This window comes from Anabrus simplex, chromosome 5 (assembly GCF_040414725.1).
Source record: "Anabrus simplex isolate iqAnaSimp1 chromosome 5, ASM4041472v1, whole genome shotgun sequence".
NCBI lineage: Eukaryota > Metazoa > Arthropoda > Insecta > Orthoptera > Tettigoniidae > Anabrus > Anabrus simplex.
Window position 1 is genome coordinate 9,683,451 of NC_090269.1, and position 23,255 is coordinate 9,706,705.

Below are 23,255 nucleotides of genomic sequence, written 5' to 3' on the forward strand. Positions count from 1 at the left end.
TGTAACCACCTTTTTTTTAATTGTGAATTTTCTTCTGGCTAATGTAAAGTTTCATGAAGTTTTAAACTGTAAATCAGGGCTAGAGAGTGTGTTACCTCTCGAGTTCCTCTTCAACTTGGTCTGAAGCGACTATGATTTTGTAACTGTTTTTTTTTTCTTGTGTAACCGTACAACAGGGTTACAGATTCCATTCAGTATTTATTATTATTATTATTATTATTATTATTATTATTATTATTATTAACCCGATTCATTAGATTTTATATTCTGTTTTTCATCATTTAGACTGTAATAATTAGGTATCACGCATATTATTGTATTTAATCATAGGTTAAGTGAATTTTGTTTGTAATTATTCTGTATATTAATTAGTGAGATTCGTTGGTTTCAAATAGTCATACTGTGGCTTGTAACTCTGGCCAGATGAGCTGGCGTAGTATTTTACAATCGAGGCTATATTTAACCGAGAATGTATTGAGCAAGTAGGTTTCCCGTGACACATGCAAGGTAGTCATCCGTAGTCCGTGTGGGCACGCTTATACGACACATGATTGATGACATCAGTGCGTGGGCACGTGATTGCGACCAAGTGTCTGTATTCGCCAGCTACTGTATGTAGAGATGGAAGGGATGACCAGAGAGTAGGGAGAGGAGTAGTCATCACGAGGTTATAAAAGTCGATGTAACGGTGGTGAGAGCTATCAGAGGAATCAAATCAAATGGAAGAAGTGAGGGAAGAGTGATGGTCAGTGGTCGTAGAGTGGTGGTCAGAGCTAAGAGTTGTGTTTGAAGAGGTCTTGGAATCATCAAGGAGGTCTACAAGTGGTGGTTGTATCCGATTAGAGACTGGTAATATGTTGATAGTGAAACATCATTTACTTGTGAGGATGAACTTCACAAGGTGTTTCAATAATATTTTCCAATTTCCTACGATCTATTGCGTGGACATAACTATATTGGAGCTTACTACACGCGTACATGGAATGTAGGTCAACTCCAGGTTACATAAGAAGATAACAGCAGACGGTTCCCGATTTCAGCTCATTGGTTTTTCCAGGAATTTCAAGTTCAACAGCGGTGTGTGCAGACATCAGGTAATTAAAGCATCAGACATGTTATACATTAATAACATGAAGAAGAATGTAATCAGCGGCGATATCACATTTCACTTCAAGTTCATGCCAATTGCTCTCTTTGTTTAGATTAAATTTTCTTTTTAAATGTAACAGCAAATCTCACAATATATATATATTTTTAAAATTAAAATACGGCAATGCTTGTTCATTGTGATGTAATTTATAGTCATAAACTCAGTTTTATTTTAATTATAATAAGTGATTCTATTTCCAAGTACAATCCTCAATTGTGGAAATGCAACCATAATCTACAATTGTTCTGATCCATATCCCTGTATATTGCCAGATGTATGAGTTTATCACCTGACGCCTTGAGATAATTGAGATATGAGGCATGCTCTACCGAATTTTTTTTTTTTTTTAAGCAACTGGCGCTCAAACAATGTTATTTAAATTGTGTTAAAGAGATGAAGGTATAAGAGTATTGGTAAGAGTAGCCACGTGTCGCCAGCAACGTGGGACTCGAAAGGTTCAGAAAAAGCGATTGTGAATGGCAATATACATGAATCAGTTCTTTTAATGAGTACGCACATGTTAGATTCACCGAGTAATGTTAGGAAGGTCATTTTGTTGAAGTTTGTATTTAAGGGGTAATGTCAGAGGAAGTGCAAGGGGAAATAGCTTTGAGATCGCAAAAAATTAGTAGGAAACCGAAGATGGACAAGGATAGCAATATGCAGTCAGGTGATGAGGCTGATATTATTGTGTCCAAGGAAATCCAAGGTGGTAACATGAATAGGAAGTTGGTGACTAAGGTGGGACCTGCTGAAAGCCAAAAATAGCATAAACTGACGAAAACGCTGTCATGCAAGATCAAAGTAAAGGGGATATTGACCTTGGTTTATTTAATTTGCTGATGTCCAAAATGACTGAGCAGAATAATGCCATTAGTGAGAAAATTGAATCTCAATAATATTATGAGTAAGAAAATTGAAACGGTCATTAGTGAGAAAATTGAATCTCAGAATAATGCTATGAGTGAGAAAATTGAAGCTCATGTTAATAGTATTAATAAGAAGAATGATGAAGTTAGTAATAAGATAGATCATAAGGTGTTAGAAATAAGTAAGCAAATTAGTTAGAATGGAAGGTAAACAGGGAGTGGAGTGATATCAGAGCTGAGATGGAATTGGGTCGGAGCAATCTCCATACTGAAATTGAGCAAGTTAGTGAGACATGCATCAAACAAGGGCATAAGATTGATGAATTAGGTGCCAAGATCGAGTCTAATAAGGGGGAAATCAATGAGTTACTGGAAGAAAGGTTTGAAAAGATAACCAATACAGTAGGGCAAGAAACTAAGAAATGTATTAGTAGGGTAGAACATGTGGAAAGAAAACTTGGAGAAGTAGGTGATCTAGAGAGTGAACAAAAATCATTATCACAGAAGGTGAGAGAATCGGAAGAAAAGTTACAGGAGAAATTAAGAAAAATTGAAATGGCTGAGGAAACATTGGAAGAAAAATTTCTGAGTTGTCAGAGAGTACTCCAGCAAGAAGTGCGTGATAGTAGAAATGTACATGAAATAATTGTAAATAATGGTTTAATCACTAGAGATCATGATATACCTAAGTTTTCTGGAAAAGAATTCAATCCGATGGAATTTATGAGAGTAATAGGGAAGAAATTTGCTGTTCAATTAAGGGACAATATTATTATCTGGAAAACTGTATTGGAGATCTTATCTAATGCTTTCGTAGGAGAGACTAAGTCTTGGTTTCAGGTATATAAAGGCCCGATGTCTAGTCTAACTGAATTTAAGGAAAAATTCATAGCTAAATTTTGGAGTGAAGGTGTTCAGAGTAGAGAGAGAAAGAGAGAGTAATGTTTGACAGGTATAATTCTAATGAGGGTGTTAGAATGACAGAATATTTTTTGGCTCATGTTTTGGTGTGGAGAAATTTAGAATGTATTGGACCTGAGGCTGATATAGTTAGACTTATGGCAAAGCACTATCCTGATAGAATAAGAGAAGCTGTTTGTATGCAAAGAGTGGAGACTACTAAGGAAATGGAAATTTTGTTGGAGAGTTTTGATGCTTTAGGTAGTAGCCTGAACAATAGTAGGACACAAAATAGGAATGTTGAAGGAAGGGGTAATCAATCTAATAATCAGGACAGGCCTATGAATAATTGTAACTACAGAAGAGAATAGCAGGAGAGACCTAATTTCCACAGGGAGAGAAATTATCAAAACAGTTCGGAACATTTCAGAACTGGGATGCGTGATTATGGAAATCAACCAGAAACTGGGAGGCGGGAGAATACAGGCCATGATAATAATAATAATGAAACTAGAGGTAATAGACAACAGGGGAGGCCGACCGAGGTATGTAACCAACAAGTAGTAACAGAACCAAGTAATTTAAAACGCGCAACGGACTGTATAAACAGGTCACTAAGACAGTCCGTAAATGGTGAGTTCACGTATAAGGTAGATAAGTCAGTTAATGTCGACCAGCCTATAGTTGTAAGTGAACATGATTGTGACCTAAGTAGCAATAATTAAAATGTTTTAAGTGACGACTTAATCGTAGAAAATTAATTTTATAAGTGTAATTTAAATTTAGATATAAGGTAAGATTTGTTAAGTGATCTAATATTATGTAATGAGAATAATTTCAGTAGTGTTACTGTTACACCGATGATTGAGCTGCTGATATGGGGCAGGAAAGTTAAGATTTTGTTGGATTCTCGTAGTCAGAAGTCATGCATAAATTCCAAGCTGTATGAGGAAGTTTTGAGAGAGAAGTATGATGTAGCGGAAATTCCAGTGAGGAATACATTCATCGTAACAGCTGTTGGAAACAAGTCTCAAAGGGTGAATAAACAAATAGCTGTCCCCATTAACATAAGTGGAGAATGTATTGTCCAACCATGCTTAGTTGTGCCTAATTTAGTTTATGCCGTTATTTTAGGCACCGAGTGGTTAACGTGTCACAAGGCTAAATTAAATTTTGATCTGTGTAATTGTCAATCTTATTTGGGGAAAGAGTAGCTGGGAAGTCAGGTTACAATAAGATGTTTTGTCAGAAATTAGTGCGAGTAAAGTGTGTTCTAGTACGGAAGGGTCTTGTGAAATTCCTAATATTAGGAAAAATATTGATGTCTGCCATGTGTCTATACAGAGAGATTCTAGAGATGAATTGTACGAGACAATGGAGAAATATAATTTAGCGGAAAGTCAGAAGGACGAATTGTGTGAAGTGTTGATATCACATTGTGATGTTTTTAGTGACCGGCCTGGTAGAACACATCTTTACGAACACAAATTTAATGTTCTTGAAAACTCAACTTTTGTAGGACCGAAATATCCCATTCCGTTAAAATACGCTAGCACTGTTGAAGAGCAGATTGACATTATGCTAGATTACAATATAATTGAACCATCATGTAGTCCTAATTTGAATCCACTTGTTATTATACCTAAGAAGGATAACACGGTAAGATTGTGCATTGATGCCAGATTAATGAATATGAGAATCGAAGCCGATCAGCAAAGGGCGGAGACGGTAGAGGAACTTATTCAATGTTTTGAAGGTAGAAAATGGTTTTCTACTTTTGATTTGTCGTCATCTTTCTGGCAGATTCCACTTAGAGAAAGTGACCGTCCACTTACTGCTTTTGCATACAAAAATTGCTTGTATCAGTTCGCCAGGGTGCCTTTTGGGACCCGTACTTCATCTGCAGCATTAATTAGGGCCATGAGTAAAGTATTAGGGAGGGACACGGATAGATTTGTGACCATGTACATAGACAACATTGTTATAGCATCCCACACGTTTGAGGAACACATGAAACACTTACATATTGTTCTACATAAAATCAGGGAAGGGGGATTTACATTAAAACTGAGTAAATCAACATTGTGTTCACAACAGATTACATTTTTGGGACACACTGTATCTGAACAGGGGGTAAAACTGGAACAGACGAGATTAGACAAGATAAACAACACTCCTACTCCACATAATGTTAAACAATTGAAATCTTTTCTGGGAATGTGTAATTACTTTCGATGTTTTGTGGGTAAATATTCTGCGCTGTTAGAGCTGTTTCGTGAACTACTTAAAGGAGGTGCGAAGTGGAAGTGGAGGAAAGAATATGATGAGGCTTTCCAGAAGCTGAAGGATGGATTTAATGAAGCAGTTATGTTGACATATCCAGTGCAAGATCGTGAATTTATTCTCATGACTGATGGTTCAGAGAAGGGAGTTGCTGGATGTTTATGTCAGAGAAATGATAACGGCAATTTAGGAATTGTTTCCTTGGCAAGTTGTGGGCTCAGTATGGCAGAAAAGAGATATAGGATCACTGAAATTGAATTTCTTGCAATCATGTATTCATTAAGTAAGTTTAGAATGTATGTTTTAGGTAATAAATTCAAGATATGGACTGACCATCAGGCCTTGGTATTCTTAAATACTTACAAACTAACTAGTAATCGTATAACTCGTTGGATTTTAGCCATAAGTGAATATGATTTTAAGATACGTCATATTAAAGGGAAAGATAATGTAATGGTTGACTTTCTCAGCAGGTATCTCCCTAAGGAGGAAAATACTGTCTTTTTAGAGCTGAAAGAAGGTATTTTGATTTGTGTTGGCCCTATGACTGATAATACTGCAGAAAGAGATAGACTTCGTTATCTGTTGGCCGAGCAGGAAAGAGAAGAGTTGGCGGGACTGTTGACCTCTCTTAGAGATAAGGAACCAGGTTCTGTTCTAGAGAACGGTAAACTTACGTATAAGTTATGTAATGGTTTTCTCACTAGGAAATGTTATTCTGGGCAGTTCTAAGAATGTGTACCTAAAGCCCTGCAAGAGGATATGATTTGGTTTTATCATAAGGATCTGGGTCATTTTGGAGCAAATAAGGTCTTATATGCTATTCAGAGTAACTTTGTGTGGAGGAATATGGGAAGGCACGTGAGGAAAATACTCGCTATGAGTGATCTCTGCCAATGCTCTAAGCACCCGACTAGACTTCTAGAGGGGCCCAGGCAGGCTGTTATTATTGACAGACCCGGGAAACTTGTTAGTGTTGATCTGTTTGGACCTTTAGTTAAATCCTGATATGGTTACCAATTTGTATTTGTCTTGATTGATGCCTTCAGCAAATATGTCAAGATGTACCCATTGAGGAAAGCTACAGGGAGGGGTTGTCTCAAACAGGTTGTGGACAGATAAATTCCTGAGTTCGGATGTCCTCTCAGAATATTATCTGATCATGGCAGCCAGTTTATTTCGAAGATCTGGAATACCAAACTAAATGAACTGGGGATCAAAACTATATTTTCATCGGTACGTTGCCCGCAAAGCAATATGGTTGAAAGAACGATGCGTGAAATAGGACGTATATTTAGGGCATATGTGCATGACAAACACAACTTGTGGTTTTCACAGTTGATGATTATGATGATGCTTGTTGTTTAAAGGGGCCTAACATCGAGGTCATCGGCCCCTAATGGTATGAAATGAAATAACAAAAAATTCAAATTCATCCACTGACTAAAATAAAATAAAAAATTTCATGAAGAATGAATGGATGGACATGAACCCTACAAAAACAAACAAACAAACAAACAAACAAACAAACAAACAAACAAACACAGTGGATTAGACTCAAAAAGAAGGTAGTTAATTAGAGTATTACTGACCAAGGGACCATTTATAAAGCACAATGATGCTTGATGTCTGAAGGGGTGCTAAATTCACGTCTAAGGCCCCACAGAATGGTACATGTTGCGAGTAAAGTAGAACCATGGTATTTGTCATTTTGGGGTACTGATCAAAAGTAGCGAAGACTCACGGTGGTCTACACAAGATGGTACTACTCACAAGTATTGCAATTCGTACAGGGAACGCAGACCTATGGTGTTTATCACACAATGGCGCCACTCATAGCCAACGCAAAACGGTAAGGTTCCTCACCTAGGTGTACTAGACACGGGCGCCGGTATTCCCGTGGTGTTCCTCACATAGTAGGTATCAATCACAGGCAACGCGGACCCACGGTGCCGCTCATATAGCGGTACAACTCACAGGCTACGCCCAGACCCGAGGTATTGCTCACATGGGTACAACGCACGGGTACTGGAATCCACCAGGCCAGGCTTTTTACTGCAACTAATCACAAGCTTATGTCGTACTAATTTAGTGATATTACTCGCAAGTAAATGCAACCCATGGTGTTCCCCGCATGATGGTACGAATCAAGAGTAGTTTCATGGTTCTAATTCAATCATCCCTTGGTCGCCCCTTGTAGTCGCCTCTTATGACAGGCAGGGGATACCGCAGGTGTATTTTACATGTGCGTCCCCCACCCGCAGGGGGAGTGTGTTTGGTCCGTGAGAGGTATTTTATTTCCCTCAAGTCCGCCGACAAGCCAGTTAGGACCCCCTATCTGCCACCTGGGACGCGCAATGTGGGAGTATCACCTCTCCCCCTCGTGGTTTTTCACAGTTGAGTAATGTCGAATGTTGGTGTAATATCACGTTGCACGAGTCCACTGGATTTACGCCCTATGAAATTCATCACAGCAGGAAACCTACTGATGAAATTGCGAGTATGTTAGGCTTGGACTTGGGAGAGGAGAAAACTAAGGATTTTTATATCCAGCTGGCTAGGGAGAATTTAAAGAAAGCAGGAGATATACAAATTCGCCAGCAGAAGACTAAATTGGATGAATTTGAGCTTGGTGACAAGGTTTTACTCAGGGTGCCCCTGCCGTCACCAGCTGAAGCTGGTCAATTTTCTAAGTTTTTCTTGTTATATCAGGGATACTTCACCGTAGTGAAACGGATTGGGAAATGTGCTTATTCATTAGAAGACAAGGAAGGAAGGATCGTAGGCACATACAATATAAGAAATCTTAAGAAATATAACATGTGAGTTTGTTGATTAATTCTCATTACTATGTTAATTCACCATGTTCTATGAAGCTGGCATTGCGAACAGGACTTCGGTGAAATTAGCGTGTGTTGTGATTCTAAGTGAAGCACGGCATTGCAATAAACTCCAGTGCTTGGAGAAAGTGTATATAATGAAATGTCTACGAGAATTACTTTTGGACACTAAATGATCATTTGAAACGACCGAAGTGAAAAAGAAATGTAATCTCTATATGTAAATAAGACTGTATAATCAAAGTGAAAATGATTTTTGATCTATGATTTATATGTGTAACAATGAACATCCAGATGGATGATACTATGTATCCAATTTGTAAAGGGCATTTTTACACATGTATCTATAGTGAACCCGATTTCAGGTGATTATGTATATATTTCATGAATCGATTCGTTTAATCGATTATTTCATGAGGGAGGCGTTCTGTAACCGTACAACAGGGTTACAGATTCCATTCAGTATTTATTATTATTATTGTACCAGGTGGTACACCCCTACGCCGCAGTTATAAAATCTTGCGCCAATAAATCTTCCTCTACAGGAGAAACTCTGAACTTTAAAAACTGGATCAACTTATAAGTTTCTCAGAAGATGTCACTACCGAAAAATTTGTGACTATGAAGTTGTCAATACTGTGTGGATTTCAACTTGTTTTGTTTTCCATTGATCAAGAAGTGTGGACATTCTCTTATAGATGTCTCTAAAAAAAAAAAAAAAACCACCTATGATCATACACCCTGGTGCGAAGTGAAGGAACTTCTTTGAAGAAATTTTGTATTCATAAGTTTTCTTATTACTAAATTTCGTTCTTTCATTTGTGGGTTGGCAATATTTATCTTTTCTTTCCACCAGTTTTGAATTGAGCCAATCCAGAATTTCTGTAATTAATTTTTTGACCAATCGTGTCTTTCTTCTTCCTCTACTTTGATGTAACTTTTAGCTAGCCAATAAAAGCCTGTGGGTGTGGCTGTTTTATTCATGAAAGGTCTTGAATTTTCCTTGAGGGTATAAAAACTGCTGATTTGCTTGTCTCTCGTCCCATCATCAACATTTAGCTTAGTGTATGGACATGTAGCAGGAGGCGGGAAGCGCCCCCTTTCATCAGGCAGCTGCTCTTCAACAAGGTAATGGCCGCTTAACATCTTTGATTTCTTGCTAGCTCAGCAGTATAACCCGCGGGGAAGGTCCGTAACCTATCTCTTACACATGTAGAATACTGTAGAAACTTCATATATCTTTAACTGTAAATCGGGGATAGAGTGTGCTTTACCCTCTCGAGCTCCCCTTCATTTTGGATTTGAGGTGACTACGTTTTCGTAACTGTTTTTCTACTCTTCCTTAATGTGTTAAATTTATTCTGTATACGAGTCACCTCCATAGCTTGGGAATAGCCCCTGTTTCATCGGCCTAGTGCCTTTTAGGTTTTAAAATGTGTGTCTAGGAGTGCAAGTTCACGCCTCCATTCATTTTGCATTTTGGGCCATTAACTTAACCTGTTATTTTTCTACTAAAGCCCAGTAGGTTGGGTACAAGATACCCCTGTTTCTTCGTAAGTGTGCCTTGAGGGCAGTTAATGGTAAAGTTCGTTGTGGCCTTTGATAGGCTCAGAAAATTGAGAGCGGGTCAACTCTTTTATATGTGGCAAAAGTGCCTCTAGGAGGCCTGATATGGTTTTTGGAGCAAAGGCTCCTTGAATGAAGGGGTTTTCTGCCCTTTGGACAAGAATGTACCTTGGTAAAGTTGAGCTGAGAGCTCAGAAATTGTAAAAATTAGGGCTTGAGGCCCAGATTGTTAAATTGTCTCTTGGCTTTCCTGGTCTTGTACCTGATCTGACTTCTTGTTATTTGTTAAAGCTTGAAATTTTATGTGAAAATTCTTAAGTATTGCTATTTTCGAAAATATAACCTTTAATGCAATTTTAATTCGTATCTCAGCCTTGTAGTTAGAGACCCATTCCAGCCCGCACCTTCTTTCACCTCTGCATTCCACAGGTATCCCCGAAACAATTATTATTATTATTATTATTATTATTATTATTATTATTATTATTATTATTATTATTAACCCGATTCATTAGATTTTATATTCTGTTTTTCATCATTTAGACTGTAATAATTAGGTATCACGCATATTATTGTATTTAATAATAGGTTAAGTGAATTTTGTTTGTAATTATTCTGTATATTAATTAGTGAGATTTGTTGGTTTCAAATAGTCATACTGTGGCTTGTAACTCTGGCCAGATGAGCTGGCATAGTATTTTACAATCGAGGCTATATTTAACCGAGAATGTATTGAGCAAGTAGGTTTCCCGTGACACATGCAAGGTAGTCATCCGTAGTCCGCATGGGCACGCTTATACGACACATGATTGATGACATCAGTGCGTGGGCACGTGATTGCGACCAAGTGTCTGTATTCGCCAGCTACTGTATGTTGAGGTGGAAGGGATGACCAGAGAGTAGGGAGAGGAGTAGTCATCACGAGATTATAAAAGTCGATGCAACGGTGGTGAGAGCTATCAGAGGAATCAAATCAAATTGAAGAAGTGAGGGAAGAGTGATGGTCAGAGCTAAGAGTTGTGTTTGAAGAGGTCTTGGAATCATCAAGGAGGTCTACAAGTGGTGGTTGTATCCGAGTAGAGACTAGTAATATGTTGTTAGTGAAACATTTACTTGTGAGGATGGACTTCACAAGGTGTTTCAATAATATTTTCCAATTCCTTATGATCTATTGAGTGGACATAACTACATTGGAGCTTACTACACACGTACATGGAATGTAGGTCAACTCCAGGTTACATAAGAAGATAACAGCAGACGGTTCCCGATTTCAGCTCATTGGTTTTTCCAGGAATTTCAAGTTCAACAGCGGTGTGTGCAGACATCAGGTAATTAAAGCATCAGACATGTTATGCATTAATAACATGAAGAAGAATGTAATCAGTGGCGATATCACATTTCACTTCAAGTTCATGCCAATAGCTCTCTTTGTTTAGATTAAATTTTCTTTTTAAATGTAACAGCAAATCTCACAATATATATATTTTTTTTAAATTAAAATACGGCAATGCTTGTTCATTGTGACATAAATTATAGTCATAAACTCAGTTTTATTTTCATTATAATAAGTTAATTAATTGATCATCCTACCATGTTTCATTGAAATTGCTGCCATCTACACACCACGTTCCATTTAAAACTGGAGCAAAAATTTACTGTCAATAAATACTGGTACGAAAATATTATTTCACAGCAGAACGGTTATCAACATTGAGTTCCAGATGTCTTAGCTCATCATGTTACTAAGTTTCATTGTAATTTGTCCGGTCCAAATCAAACAATTCCCTTGTTAGTTAAATCGCTTATGAATATGGATAGCATTTTGTACTATTTCTATGTTTTGAAAGTTTGAAATTTAGACAGTTTATACAACACAGTGTTCTCCCCAAAAATTTTCGTCAGTTGGGTGGCAGGAGTGAGTAGCCGGGAAGGGAATACTATGTAAAAAAATAAAGAAGATAAAATTTCAGTTTATTCCCTTTAGGGCATTAACGATAACAATAATAATAATAACAATAATAATAATAATAATAATAATAATAATAATAATAATAATAATAATAATAATATGGCTTCAGCTACCCTGTAAAAACATCTTAATTTGACACCATCTGGCTGCTTGCTCGTCAATTTCGACGTTCCGTTTTACTCTAGACCTACTAGATGGTAGAAAAAACCGAATCTGTCTTGGGCGTCTATGGCTGAGTTTTCGTGAATTTTGTCGGGTAAACACCAAATATGTCACTAGAGATATTTTACAGGCCGACATCGTACGACATATAGCGTCACCCTTCAAATATCCGATGACCTCTGCCGAGTCTGAACCCGCTATCTCTATTAATGATCCACAGGGGGCATTAACAGTAATACCAGACAGATACACTATTTTAGTGTTATTACGACAAATAATATGTTCTAGTGTTCTACTGCTTGTTGATAATCAAACACCAGGGCTTACCATACGGGTTTGTGACGTCATGAGGAATCGAATGCTCTCGTGTGATTCCACGCTAATCGAGATACCGCTTGCGCACGACACTACGTTATAGTCAACCTAAACATTTCAACTCCGATGTAATTGATGAAAATATGTTGACAATAATGAAGATTTATCATTGAAATATACGTTTTACAGTATTTACATGTTAACTGGAACAAGCAGTGACTCAAATATGTATTAATATTACGTAACTAGCATGTATCTAGGTTATGTTAGCCGGGCGGTCTGTAAAAACAGCAGGGCGGTGAACCCATTAAAAAGGTCCTAAGGAGAACACTGCAACAGTATATAGGTATTGGTTGTATATGATATACCGGGTGAGTTGTCCGTGCGGTTAGGGGTGCACGGATGTGAGCTTACATCCGGGAGGTAGTGGGTTCAAGCCCCATTGTCGGCAACCCTGAATATCATTTTCCGTGGTTTCCCATTTTCACACCAGGCAAATGCTGGGACTGTACCTTAATTAAGGCCACGGTCGCTTCCATCCCACTCCTAAATCTATCCCATTGTCGCCATAAGACCTATCTGTGTCAGTGGGACGTAAAACAAATTGTAGAAAAAGTAAATTATATGCAGAAACACCCCTAGCTATGCACAGGTATGATCAAAAATTCATATTCGTGAAGAATGAAGTACAAAGCGTGTTTAAAAAGTGTTTGAGTAACTTTCAATGACTGCAGAAAATTATGCATTTGAATGTGGGATAAATACAATGTAACTCCTTACACAATATCTTGAAGGAAACTGGGATGCAAGTACCTCTACCTATACCACTAACGTTTATGTAGGCTAAGCCTAGAAAGAACTGAAATAATAACTGTAGTGATTATTGAATATTGATTAATACGAAAGGTATAGTTTGCAGAATAGGCTCCCAAGTGAAACACAACTGAAGAAGAAGAAAAGGCTGTCAAGAACTATCCTAAATGAAAAAAATATTGGTGAGTGTTCCATTTCGGTTGAATTTGTTTGTTCTGCTCTTTTCTCTCTTTCGTGCAAAAGATTTTCCATTTGCAGTTGCAAAACCTGTTTTTGCACTGAAATGAGTTGTTCTATTTTTTCGAGAACACACTGTCGCTTTTCAATCGTTTTCGCCTGTAAATCTAATACTTTCATCTGTTCCAACAAAACCACTCTTTGTAGCTCTCCGATTGTTAATTCACTCATCAGCTGACAGATACCAGAGCCACTGTGCGAGACTCATCTCAAGCGGAAGGAGACAAGTCTCGTTAGCGAGAAACAAACTTTATTCATATACATAACGAGTTCTATCTCGCAAGTAACTTCCGTCTCAATCCTCCTTTGAGACTTGTCTCCGAGTTAGATCCCATTTTTATTAATATCACCCATTATTTCTAGGCCTAGGGTAAAGAAAGTGAAATCTGTCTGCAAACAAATAAGGGTAGAAAATCTCCAGGATGAGGAAATTAGACAGAAGTACATGGATATGATTAGTGAGAAGTTTCGAACAGTAGACAGTAAGCAGGTTCAGGATATAGAAAGTGAATGGGTGGCATACAAGGATGCTGTACTAGAAATAGCAAGGGAATGCCTAGGAACAACTGTATGTAAAGATGGGAAAAGGCGAACATCTTGGTGGAATGATGAAGTGAGGCAGCTTGTAAACGTAAAAAGAAGGCTTATCAGAAATGGCTCCAAACAAGGGTTGAGGCAGACAGGGATTTGTACGTAGATGAAAGAAACAGAGCGAAACAAATAGCTGTTGAATCCAAAAAGAAGTCATGGGAAGATTTTGGTAACAACCTGGAAAGGCTAGGTCAAGCAGCAGGGAAACCTTTCTGGACAGTAATAAAGAATCTTAGGAAGGGAGGGAAAAAGGAAATGAACAGTGTTTTGAGTAATTCAGGTGAACTCATAATAGATCCCAGGGAATCAATGGAGAGGTGGAGGGAATATTTTGAACATCATCTCAATGTAAAAGCAATTCATCCTGGTGGTGTTGCAAACAGCCAAGCTCAAGGGGGAGGAGGAAAATGATGTTGGTGAAATTATGCTTGAGGAAGTGGAAAGGATAGTAAATAAACTCCATTGTCATAAAGCAGCAGGAATAGATGAAATTAGACCTGAAATGGTGAAGTATAGTGGGAAGGCAGGGATGAAATGGCTTCATAGAGTAGTAAAATTAGCGTGGAGTGTTGGTAAGGTACCTTCAGATTGGACAAAAGCAGTAATTGCACCTATCTATAAGCAAGGGAACAGGAAGGATTGCAACAACTATCGAGGTATCTCATTGATTAGTATACCAGGCAAAGTATTCACTGGCATCTTGGAAGGGAGGGTGCGATCACTCGCTGAGAGGAAGTTGGATGAAAACCAGTGGTTTCAGACCACAGAGAGGCTGTCAGGATCAGATTTTCAGTATGCGCCAGGTAATTGCAAAATGCCACGAGAGGAATGGGCAGTTGTGTTTATGTTTTGCAGATCTAGAGAAAGCAAATGACAGGGTACCGAGGGAAAAGATGTTCGCTATACTGGGGGGGACTATGAAATTAAAGGTAGATTATTAAAATCACTCAAAGGCATTTATGCTGACAATTGGGCTTCAGTGAGAATTGATGGTAGAATGAGTTCTTGGTTCAGGGTACTTACAGGGGTTAGACAAGGTTGTAATCTTTCACCTTTGCTGTTCGTAGTTTACATGGATCATCTGCTGAAAGGTATAAAATGGCAAGGAGGGATTCAGTTAGGTGGAAATGTAGTAAGCAGTTTGGCCTATGCTGACGACTTGGTCTTAATGGCAGATTGTGCCGAAAGCCTGCAGTCTAATATCTTGGAACTTGAAAAGAGGTACAATGAGTATGGTATGAAAATTAGCCTCTCGAAGACTAAATTGTTGTCAGTAGGTAAGAAATTCAACAGAACTGAATGTCAGATTGGTGATACAAAGCTAGAACAGGTCGATAATTTCAAGTATTTAGGTTGTGTGTTCTCCCAGGATGGTAATTTAGTAAATGAGATTGAATCAAGGTGTCGTAAAGCTAATGCAGTGAGCTTGCAGTTGCGATCAACAGTATTCTGTAAGAAGGAAGTCAGCTCCCAGACGAAGCTATCTTTACATCGGTATGTTTTCAGACCAACTTTGCTTTACGGGAGCGAAAGCTGGGTGGACTCAGGATATCTTATTCATAAGTTAGAAGTAACAGACATGAAAGTAGCAAGATTGATTGCTGGTACAAACAGGTGGGAACAATGGCAGGAGGGTACTTGGAATGAGAAGATAAAGGATAATTTAGGAATGAACTCTATGGATGAAGCTGTACGCATAAATCGGCTTCGGTGGTGGGGTCATGTGAGGCGAATGGAGGAGTATAGGTTACCTAGGAGAATAATGAACTCTGATATGGAGGGTAAGAGAAGTAGAGGTAGACCAAGACGACGATGGTTAGCCTCTGTTTCTAACGATCTAAAGATAAGAGGTATAGAACTAAATGAGGTCACAACAGTAGTTGCAAATTGAGGATTGTGGCGACGTTTAGTTCATTCACAGAGGCTTGCAGACTGACCGCTGAAAGGCATAACAGTCTGTAATGATAATTTATGTATGTATGTATATATGTATGTATGTGCTGAAAGACAAAAATGTACAAGAAGATTTTCAGGAGAGACCGAAGCAACAAATCCCAGTTACTAAAGTGGAAACTGTCGAAGAGGAGTGGGCCAATTTTAAAAAGGCATTTGTTAGTGCAGCTGAGAGTGCTCGTGGCAGGACATCTACAAGAGTGAAAGAAAAGGAGACCCCATGGTGGAATGAGGAAGTGAGGAAAGTGGTGAAAGAAAAGAAGACCGCCTGGTGAGAATGGAACCAAGATCAAACAGAAGAAAGAAAAAGGAAGTGGTGGTGGTGGTGGTGATGATGATGATGATGTTTGTTGTTTAAATGGACTTAACATCGAGATCATCGGCCCCTAATGATACGAAATGAAACAAAATGAAATGATAACTTAAAAGTGCAAAATCCTCCACTGACCAGAATTCAAAGCGTGAGGACGAAGAATGAATGGATGGACGGATACGAATTTAAAACGAACAGCGTATCCGACCCACAGTGCCTCACATGCACAGAAGCTGGCACAAAACAATAGTATTACTGACCAAGGGACTCCTTCTATAGCACAATGCGGAATCGATTATGCTTATAGTCAAAATGGGTCCAAAATCCAGGTCATTAGCCCCTCATAATGGTATTTATTGCTAAGAAAGTAGGACCATGCTATGTGTAATGTTGTGGTACTAATCAAAATTAGCGAAGACTCGTGGAATTTCATACACATTATGGTACTATTCACAGGTAGTGTAATGCGCACGTGTAACACAGACCTATGGTGTTTCGCTCATTGCGGCGCTATTTACAGGCAACGCAAACCTAAGGTGTTCCTCACATAAGTGGACTAACCACAGGGACTCGTATTATCCCGTGGAATTCCTCACATAGTAGGAAGTGAGCATAGGTAAAGCAGAACTATGTTGTCACTAATCCCATGGTGTCGCTCATATAGGGGTACGAATCATAGGTACTGTAGGACCTACCTCCTGATTCACACTTTTTTTTTTTTTTTTGGTAGTTGCTTTACGTCGCACCGACACAGATGATTCACACACTGTCGCTTCTAATCACAAACCTATTGCATACCTAACATAGTGCTACTACGCGCAAGTAAAGACGACCCATGGTGTTCCCTGCGTGATGGTACTAATTACAAGTAGTCTCATGGTTCTAATTTGATCATCCCTTGATTGCTCCTTTTAGTCACCTCTTATGACAGGCAGGGGATACCGTGGGTGTATTCTTCCTCTGAGTCCCCCACCCACAGGGGGTAGTGTGTTTGGTCCGTGAGAGGTATCTTATTTCCCTCAAGTCCGCCAGCAAGCAGGTTAGGACCCCCCCTATCCGCCACCTGGGACGCGCCACGTGGGAGTATCACCTCTCCCCCTGCTACGCCAGCGTAGTAGGTTTGTGGAAAAAAGAAAAAGGGAAGTATCTCAACAGCAAACGGAGATGTAAGAGGGTGGTAAGAGAAGAAAAGAAGAGTTGGGAAGAATTTACACAAAAAATGGAAGTGAATGTAAGTGGCACTAAAATGGTGCTGTATGGACTTAGAAGAAGTAAGAGGACAGAGAGAGTTAGCACAAAGCTAGTGAGAAAGGAAGATGGGGAATTGTTAACACACCCAGGAGAGATAAAGAGAAGATGGAAGGAGTATTTTGATATGCTATTGAATGTGAACAACTGTACAGGAGAGATAGAAGCAATACCGTGTGAGGACTCAACAACAGAGGATGATATAACAATGCAGGAGGTGGAGTTAGCAGTACAAAAGATAAAGATGGGAAAAGTAACAGGGATGGATGAAATCAGTGTGGAAATGATAAAGGCTGCTGGACCTGTTGGTATGCAGTGGTTTACAGACTACTAAAGTATATGTGGAAACACAAATGTGTACCAGAAGACTGGAAAATAGGGATAATAATATCAGTGTTTAAGAAAGGGGACAAGAAAGTTTGTGCTAACTATAGAGGAATCACACTTAATTGCAGGTAGTTAAAATACTGGAAAGGATATTAGAAAGAAGAACAAGAAGAAAGATTGAAGAAGAGTTACAAGAGGAACAATATGGCTTCAGGAGTGGAAGATCTACAGTGGACCCAATCTTTAGCATGAGAGGAAGGGGAGTTAGAGATTGGAATAACTTACCAAAAGATCTTCAATAAATTTCCAATTTCTTTGAAATCATTTCAGAAAAGGCTAGGAAAACAACAGATAAGGAATCTGCCACCTAAATGCAGATCAGTATTGATTGAGTGACAGCTGATGGAAAAGAACTGGGAATATGGAAAGGATCTGGTCATGACTTTCATAGATAAAGAGCAAGCATATGAGTGTCCCCAGAGAGAAGGTTTGGGAAACCATGGTTAAAAAGAGACTCTGAAGAGAAATGTTAGAAATGGTGCAAGCAATGTACAACAACTGTGTTAGCAGAGTACTGACCTCAGATGGAAAGAGAGAATGGTTTAGGAATAAGACTGAACTCTAAGACAGGGGAGTGTGCTGTCACCTCTTTTGTTTATTATGGTCATGGACAAAATTGTAAAGGAAACAAAGGAAGCCTATGGAGATGAAGATACTGCTGTTTATAGATGATGTTGTGATGTGGGGAAAGAAAAGAAGTGCATCAACAACTAGATGTACTGAACAAAAAATTTGAGAAGTATGGCATGAAAATCAGTACAGAGAAAAGCAAGACTATGGTGCTGTCGAGAGGGGAAAGGCAAAGAAAGGGCACTGTGAAAATTGGAAGTCAGAGTCTGGAAATTGTGGACAGCTTTAAATGCCTAGGAAGTGAATTAATGCAAAATGCTTGGGTGGACATAGAGATTAGCAGGAGGGTACAGCAGAGTAATGCATTCTACCAAAGTGTAAGAAAACTTGTTTGGAGCAAAGAAGTACCAAGGAAAAGTAAAGAGATAATGTACAAAATGTACTATGACCCCACACTGACTTATGCAGCTGAGACTTGAGGAAAGACATGGAAAGATAGAGTGAGAAATGAAGATGTTAGGAAGGAAGTTGGGATAGGAAAGCTAAATGAGACAACTGAAAAGAATAAACTAGGGTGGGCTGGACATGTAAAGAGGATGGAGGAGAACAGAATTCCAAGACAGATGCTGGAGAGAAAGTGTAAGGGCAAAAGGGCAAGAGAGCAAGAAGTTGTCCTAGAAAAAGGTGGATTAAATCAGTGAAGGGCCGCATAAGGAGACGAAATTTAGACTGGGACAAGATCGTGGAAGAGGAAGGGTGGAAGGAAAGAGGAAAATGGAGAAGTGCCATAAATAACCCGACTCGGCAGGAGTTGGATAAAGGGAAATGATGATGATGATGATGATGATGATGATGCTAGTTACATAATATTAATACATATGTGAGTCGTTCGGTGCTCCAAATTAAAACGTAAATACTGTAAACGGTTTATTTAATAAAGCATCAATTACATCAATTACATCGGAGTTTAAATGTTTAGCTTGACTATTACGTAACGTCGTGCTCTAGCGGTGTATGCATTAGTGTGGAATTGCATACAAGCACTCTATTCCGCATGAAGTTACAAACCCGTATGGCACTCCACAGAAACAGAGTTATAAGGCCTAACTCGGTTATGAACGAGCAGTAGAACACTAGTTCAAACTACTCTTAAGTCTTGTTCACGATAACACTAAAATAGTTCAATTTTTCAGTTAGTGTTTACCTGTCTGATATTATTTTAATGCCCCAAGGGGGTTAAAATGAGATTTTATCATAAGTAGAATTTCTCGCCCGGCTACTCATTCCTGCCACCCAGCTGATGAAAATTTCTGGGGAGCTCACTGTTTCTAATGGTTATGGACGAAATTGTACAAGAGACGAAGGAAGCATATAGGAATAAATAGGGAGATGAAGTTATTACTATTTACAGACAATATTGTGATCTGAGGTATGAACAGCAACTTGACGCACAGAACGAGACAATTGAAAGGTGAAGAAAAGCAAGACCATGGTGGTATTAAGAGAAGAAAGACAAGGGAAATGCATTGGGAGAGTTGGTGGTCGAAGCCTTGAAATTGTGGACAGTTTCAAATACCTAGGGAGTTAGATAATGCAGAATACAAAGCTGGACATGGAGAGTAGCAAGAGGATGTGACGGGGCAAGAAACCTTGTCTGGAATAAGGAAGTACCAACGAAGTGTAAAGAAATAATGAACAAAATGTATTATGCACAGATATTGACTTATGCGGCCAAGACCTGAACAGTAACAAATAGGGAGAGGAGTAGAATTCAATGTTCTTAATATACAAAAATAATTTTCAAACCCTTAAATAATTTGACTGTGGCTTATTTACCTGGCTCCCAGTTGCAATGCTCCAGTTTTGCTCAGCAACTGTAAGGTTGTATCCTCCTCTTCTTCCGCATCTGGAGTAGAATGAACCAGCCATCGCTGTACATTTAACTCTGCATTGCCGTCAGGTAAATTAGTCATCATGGTACATGCATCACCCATAAGTTTCCAGAGGCAGGATAAACCTCGATGATCCTCCAGAGCTCTGCAAGTAGGTGAACATTTACATATTTCTGTGTATATATTGTAACATTGTACGACTGATAAATTCACATACCTGGTAAGAGCATCAACAGCCTCCTGACACAGATCTCTACATCGTCCTAGTAGCTGTTGTGATAAAGAAAATCTAGCTGAAGCAAGGCAGGCTTCTGCCAGACCTTTCAACCCTGGAACATATTTTGGATTGCTAGCTACCACCATTCTATATTCAGCCACAGATTCTTCAAAATCTCCAATGAGCTGGAATGGAAGCATAGGAAATTAGGGTTAAAAAAAATTGATTTATAAATAACTTTGAAATATATAAAAATTTACATTAAAGTGTGCATTTAAAGTGAGAGTGGCTTAAGGATGTCACACTTTGTTTAAAAAATTCAAGTGCCCAATATTTGCAATTCGTTTTCACTTCTGGGTGGGAACATTTAAAAATCTAGCCTTCAGTGGATGCGGGAGGAGCTTTCACTGAGCATTTAAAGGCTAGCCTACCTATGCACCAAACTGTTTTTTGATACCATATCTCTGTTAATTTCCAACCAATTTTGATTAAATTGGGAATAGATTTTTGGTCCATCATATATAGAGTCGTTAGTATCATTGTCGTTGAAGTGAGGTAATTTGTACATGGATTCAGGTTTGTCTAAAGATACGAATCAAATAGGGATGTGAGAATTTTTCGAGAAGTAAGACCTAAAATATAGTTTCTGTTCTATTCCCATCAACATGAAGAGGGCTAAGATAATATACTTCTCATTTTTATTGACTGGAATTAACTCCCTTACCCTAGATCAAAATGCAAATAACATTCCTTGGGACTTCACGTACCGCTAAATTGTAGCGATTAGTTTCCATTACACTCAGCTGGACGAGTTCAAGTGAAAAAGAAACGTTCGGAAGAATTTACTGGTTGGATGGCATTTAGAGCTAAACCCTGGGGTGAAAAAAACTTACAAAATGTTCACAAAATTTGTGCTCAACCAAATCAAAAAACCATCACATATGTATTTATTCTTAAGTTTACTTACTTTGTTTTGAATTGTTTTTCGTTTTTTCTCAAGTCTAATTCTTATATAATTACAAGTAACCAATCTCATTCTGGTCCCTATTGAAGATACAATAAGTAAAATTCTTTCAAGAATAAAATTACTGTGCCACCTATTCAATATAATTATATTTTGTAGTGATTAAATTCTACATGAATTATAAACACTAGTTAGGAACATGTTTCGCCCCAAAATTACGCACTGTTTCTTTTAAGTGACTTACATTTTACTTCTGAATTTTACAGTGTCTACCCCTGTAATTTTTATATCGCCTCTTCTACTGATCCGGAGTGTACTTAATCTTTTTCTTTTTCTTTTTCCTATGCATTGCTTTTCATGTTTCAATCGGCTGATGATGACCTGGACTAGGGTCGAAACCGGTACCACTTCTACTTATTATTGAATAAGAATGTAATCACTGCATTTCTTATTCTTTTGTATTGAATAGGTTGAACCTGTTTATTTATTATTTCAATTTTAACTGTGATACTTTTCAATACGGAACAATGAAATTTTTATCTTTAAATGCGCAAGCTAACCAAGCTAAACAAAAAGCCTTCTCTTACATGGGCCTTAAGATCAAGATCGCTAAATTAGGAAAAGATATCGACTTCCTAAAACAATGCATTTCCTATGATCTTACCCCCAAATTTCTTCAAAGTTGTATCAGAAAAACCCATTCTTCTCCTCACATGTTAAAAACCCAAAGAATAACCAACAAAATTTGGTTAAAAAATGAAATTTGTTTCTTATACAAGAAAGAATCATTTTTAAACAACAGATTATATGAAACACATCTAGAAATTGCTAATCTTCTCCCGAGTGCACAATGGAACTTCTTCCTAATTCAAGTAGATAATAAATTATTTTATGAATTGTCAATTAAGCAACAAACCCTGGAGAAAAAACTGAACATTATTAAGAACAACTCTTCTTCACATAAATTTCAGATTAAGAACATTAACACACCCTCCAAAACCATTGAACAATTCCATCCTCCCATTGCAAATTTATCTAAAACAACTCTGAGTGATGATGAAAACTTAATTCTTTCAAAGGGCCTCAAACACAATTGGCCCAACCTCAACACTTTCAATATAGCTACCAATTTTATTATTGAATATGAAATAGCCATTAACAAAATGCCATCAGATGAACAAGATGAAATCAGATATGAAGTAAAAAGAAAACCGGAAAAAATCTTCATTAACAATAACAAAAACACTTCTCTTAATAATTATAATAAAAATAAAAATAATAATAATAATAATAATAATAATAATAATAATAATAATAATAATAATAATAATAATAATAATAATAATAATAATAATATTAATAATTTAATGATAATAAACTCATTTTAGATCTTAAAAAGAAAATCAATGACCATAATCTCATCATCACCAAATCTGATAAAGGCATCATCATCATCATCATCATCATCATCATCATCATCATCATCATCATCATCATTTCCCTTTATCCAGCTGTAGCCGGGTAGGGGCAAATATGGTTCCTCTCCACTTTCTTCCGTCTTTCCACCACTCCTCCTCCAACACTGTGTCCCAGTCCAGGTTTCTTTCTATAATGCTGCGTTGGATGGTATCCTTCCATCTCAATCGTGGTTGTCCACGGCCTCTCCTTCCTTGGATTTGCATTTCCATCACCTTTTTTGGCATTCTTTCGTCGCTCATTCGCTTTATGTGCCCAAACCATCTTAGACGGCTCTTCTCTATTCTATCATTCATTTTTTTCACTCCAATTTCTTCCCGGATTTTCTCATTCCTTATTTTGTCTCTTCTACTCTTCTGTATCATACTCCTCAAGAATTTCATTTTGGCTGCCTGTATTCGACTCTCATCCTTCTTTGTCATTGTCCAAGTTTCTGCTCCGTAAGTTGTTATGGGTACGTAATACATCTTGTACATAGTATCCTTTGCTTCCATTGGCACATCTTTGTCCCATAACATGTTTCTTACACTATGATAGAAA

General features: G+C 38.0%; 1 protein-coding gene across 2 annotated transcripts in view; it reads right to left on the minus strand.

Annotated features, from left to right (window-relative positions):
* LOC136873665 (tetratricopeptide repeat protein 37) overlaps positions 1-23,255 on the minus strand; it is a 311,142-nt gene that overhangs the window by 134,070 nt on the left and 153,817 nt on the right. For both annotated transcript variants that reach the window (XM_067146760.2, XM_068228003.1), the window contains 2 exons: positions 20,276-20,460; positions 20,003-20,203 (listed from right to left, as the gene is read on the minus strand). In XM_067146760.2, coding sequence (XP_067002861.1) covers positions 20,003-20,203; positions 20,276-20,460 — 386 coding nt within the window. The remainder of the gene's footprint in view (positions 1-20,002; positions 20,204-20,275; positions 20,461-23,255) is intronic.